This window comes from Trichosurus vulpecula, chromosome 9 (genome assembly GCF_011100635.1).
Source record: "Trichosurus vulpecula isolate mTriVul1 chromosome 9, mTriVul1.pri, whole genome shotgun sequence".
NCBI lineage: Eukaryota > Metazoa > Chordata > Mammalia > Diprotodontia > Phalangeridae > Trichosurus > Trichosurus vulpecula.
The window spans coordinates 144082701-144085757 of record NC_050581.1 but is presented as its reverse complement, the minus strand read 5'-3'; the positions used below and the strand labels follow the sequence as shown (position 1 = coordinate 144085757).

At 61.6% G+C, this 3057-nt stretch overlaps 1 protein-coding gene across 1 annotated transcript; it reads right to left on the bottom strand.

Annotated features, from left to right (window-relative positions):
• Window positions 1-777: 777 nt before the first annotated feature.
• On the bottom strand, window positions 778-1901 carry LOC118832003 (histone H2A type 2-B-like). The gene is made up of 2 exons (XM_036739483.1): window positions 1856-1901; window positions 778-1770 (listed from the first exon to the last, which is right to left on the bottom strand). The coding sequence occupies exon 2, from the start codon at window positions 1732-1734 to the stop codon at window positions 1354-1356; it is 381 nt and encodes a 126-aa protein (XP_036595378.1). The 5' UTR covers window positions 1735-1770; window positions 1856-1901; the 3' UTR covers window positions 778-1353.
• Window positions 1902-3057: the final 1156 nt, after the last annotated feature.

Genomic DNA, 3057 nt, shown 5'->3' with positions numbered 1-3057 from the left:
GCCTAAATTTGCTTCGGACCACCACAACCTAAACCCTTCTTAACCTAGCTTGCCCCTCCTGGGGAATGATCTTTTTTCCTTTCTTCCTATCTCTGTGAAAACTGGACTGCCCATCCCAATGCCAAGTCCCTTCTTTTCTCTGGGCCTGTTTCTTCCTGCGTAAAATAAAGGGTATGGGCTAGACTAGGGCACAGGGTTCATTCAGGGCAGCAAGTGACAGATTATATCGTCTCTCATTCTTCGGAGGAGGAATTTTTGGTACAGGAGCGAAATGTCCCCGCAGCAGCAGAGCCGGATTCCAAACGCACTCATTAGCCAAGGCTCTTTGTCACGACTTCGCTGACCTAAAGTCCCCTTCCAGCTCTAGAACTCAAAGCTTGGAGCTCTATGGGAGGTACAGGAGCAAGGCTGCTACACAGACCAGCAAGTCATTGGTGCCGACCTGAAAGTATTTCCCAGCCCTTCCAAAGCACTCGGATGCCTGACCTCTCTTAATCTGCATGGTACCCATGACCTGGCCCTGTCTCTATGGCTCCTCACCCCAACCCTGGAGGGGAAACCTCAGTAACCAAATAGGAGGCAGGGAGAGAGAGAGGGAAAGAACAGCAAAGAATGAGACTTGTTTCCTGAGCCCTGGCCCGACCTGCCTCAGCTCTTCCCTCCCCAGTACCCCCAAAGCCCGGGGAGCTGTTCACCCCTCCCCTCCAGGACCTTCCCTGGCCTGACCCACAGCTTCTAGAAAGGAAACACCAAAGCAAACCACCGGGGAAGGCAGGGTAACGGTGACGCACAGTGGAGTTGTTTATTTTAGGAACCAAAAGGACAAAGTCAGAGCACACACCACCGCTACCACCCCCAGCAATTAAAGTGACCCCACCCGTACAAGTTAAATAAATAAACACAGATTTCACCTACTAACAGGAAATAAATATAGGGGGCTTCCAAAGAGCAGGGTTTTGGTTTGGGGGGGGGGGAATGTGTAAGGGAGGGGGCCAGCTCTCCCATCCCGTCCCGTCCCACGGTCCCCTCCCGTGCACATCGTGGGTCAGCTCCGGAACTAGCTCACCCACAGGGGAAGGGGGCATCCACACCCCAGAGGAGGAGAGGTAGACAACTTGGCACCGCAGCCCCTGGCGATGGGTCTGGGGGTGCTCCGGTGAACAGAGTCCGGCGGTTTAGACTAGGGGCCACAACCCCAGCCCACCCCCGCTCCCCCTACGGGAGAGGCGAGCCTCGCCCGCTCCTCCCACCCAGGCCCAAGCGCCAAAAGGACGCAGGCAGCTCTGAGAGCAGGTCCCTGGGGGGCCGGGCTCCCACCCCCCCCAGCTGCGTGTCCCCCCCGAGGGCCGCGCCTCACTTCTTGGAGCTCTGGGTCTTCTTGGGCAGCAGCACGGCCTGGATGTTGGGTAGGACGCCGCCCTGGGCGATCGTCACGCCGCCCAGCAGCTTGTTGAGCTCCTCGTCGTTGCGGATAGCCAGCTGCAGGTGCCTGGGGATGATGCGCGTCTTCTTGTTGTCGCGGGCCGCGTTGCCCGCCAGCTCCAGGATCTCGGCCGACAGGTACTCCAGCACTGCCGCTAGGTACACCGGCGCGCCGGCCCCCACGCGCTCCGCGTAGTTGCCCTTGCGCAGGAGCCGGTGGACGCGGCCCACGGGGAACTGCAGGCCCGCGCGGGACGAACGCGACTTGGCCTTGGCCCGGACTTTGCCTCCCGATTTCCCTCGGCCGGACATCGCGGGAGGAAGGAGAACCTGCGAGGAGGCAAGGCGCTGCGGGCAGCGGTGAGGCCCGGGGTCCGCTAGACAGAACCCCCCCACCCCTATCCTCCCCGGGCGGACTCGCTGCGCCGCCTACCTCGCTCCGCACCCGGGAGCCGCAGAGAGCTGCACGCCGGCGGCGGCGGCGGCGGCGGCGGCGGCAGCAGGAGCAGCAGTTCAGATGAGCTCGCCGAGCCTGGGCTGGGCTGGCAAATATAAATAAAGACCCAGCCGCTGCTCACTTCCCATTGGCCGCCGCGGGATCGGAGCTGTGCTCCGATTGGTGCGCTTTCCGATCCGCGATTTGCATAGGTCTGCAAGCGGAGGCTGGCTTCAGTTCGCGCACGGTGAGCGAATGGACCAGCGGCCAGAGGGGGGCAGGATCTAGAGCTACTGCACGACGAGGGAGTGTCCAGTGGGGCACACCATATTCTGTAAGCAAGCCTTTCCCCACGCTGCGGGGGAGTTTCAAATGGCTGCGGGGCGACGCTTCCCTGGCTGCTTAGAGTCCCCGGTAAACCCCCAAACAGCCTCCCCGCCCGCTCCGCAGGGGCCTCCCTGCTTGGCCCATCCCGCCCCCTCACCTCCGGAGCCCGGGAAGATGTTTCCTCTCCCGCCCCGAGAGGCCAGAGTCCCGCAGCTCAGCATCGCAGTCCCCCGGGGCGCAGCTCGACTCGGCTGCCTCCCGAGCCTGGTCGGGCCCTGGGAGAGCTCTGAGGCTCCACCTCCGCAGGGCACCAGCCTCAGGCCCTGCCCCCTCCCCGGGCTATCGCGGGTGAAAGTTCCAGGCCGTGCTCGGAAGGCCCCGTCCGCTCTCGTTCGCCTCGCCACCGATGTAACAGCGGGGTCGCACAACCGTCCCAGCCCGGGTAGTTTTGTCCCGTAAGAGAAGCGTGAGAAAGGCCAGACCTGGTGGCTTCAACTGGCAGCATCGCCCCCGGCCGGAGCCGCGGGCCCCGTTTTTCTCCGCGGGGGACCTTCTCTGGGGATCAGCGGTCGGCTGTGTGCGGCTGGGGTTTCCCAAAGACCCAGTGGGTTGTCCGCCCTTGAGGAGCCCAGGAGGCCCCCAGAGATGGCCACGCTGCCCGGTTAAACACCAGATAAGGCCCACTTTGCCTTTTCAGCCAAGCATTTACTGAGTACCTACTATATGCAAAGCACAGCGCTGGGGCCAGAAAGGCAAAAGGAATTTCTGCCTTTGAAGAGCTCACAGTCTGATGGAGACAACATGCAAACAAGCTATTTGCAGGATAAATGGGAAATAATCCACAATGGGAACGCACTAGGATTAAGATGGAT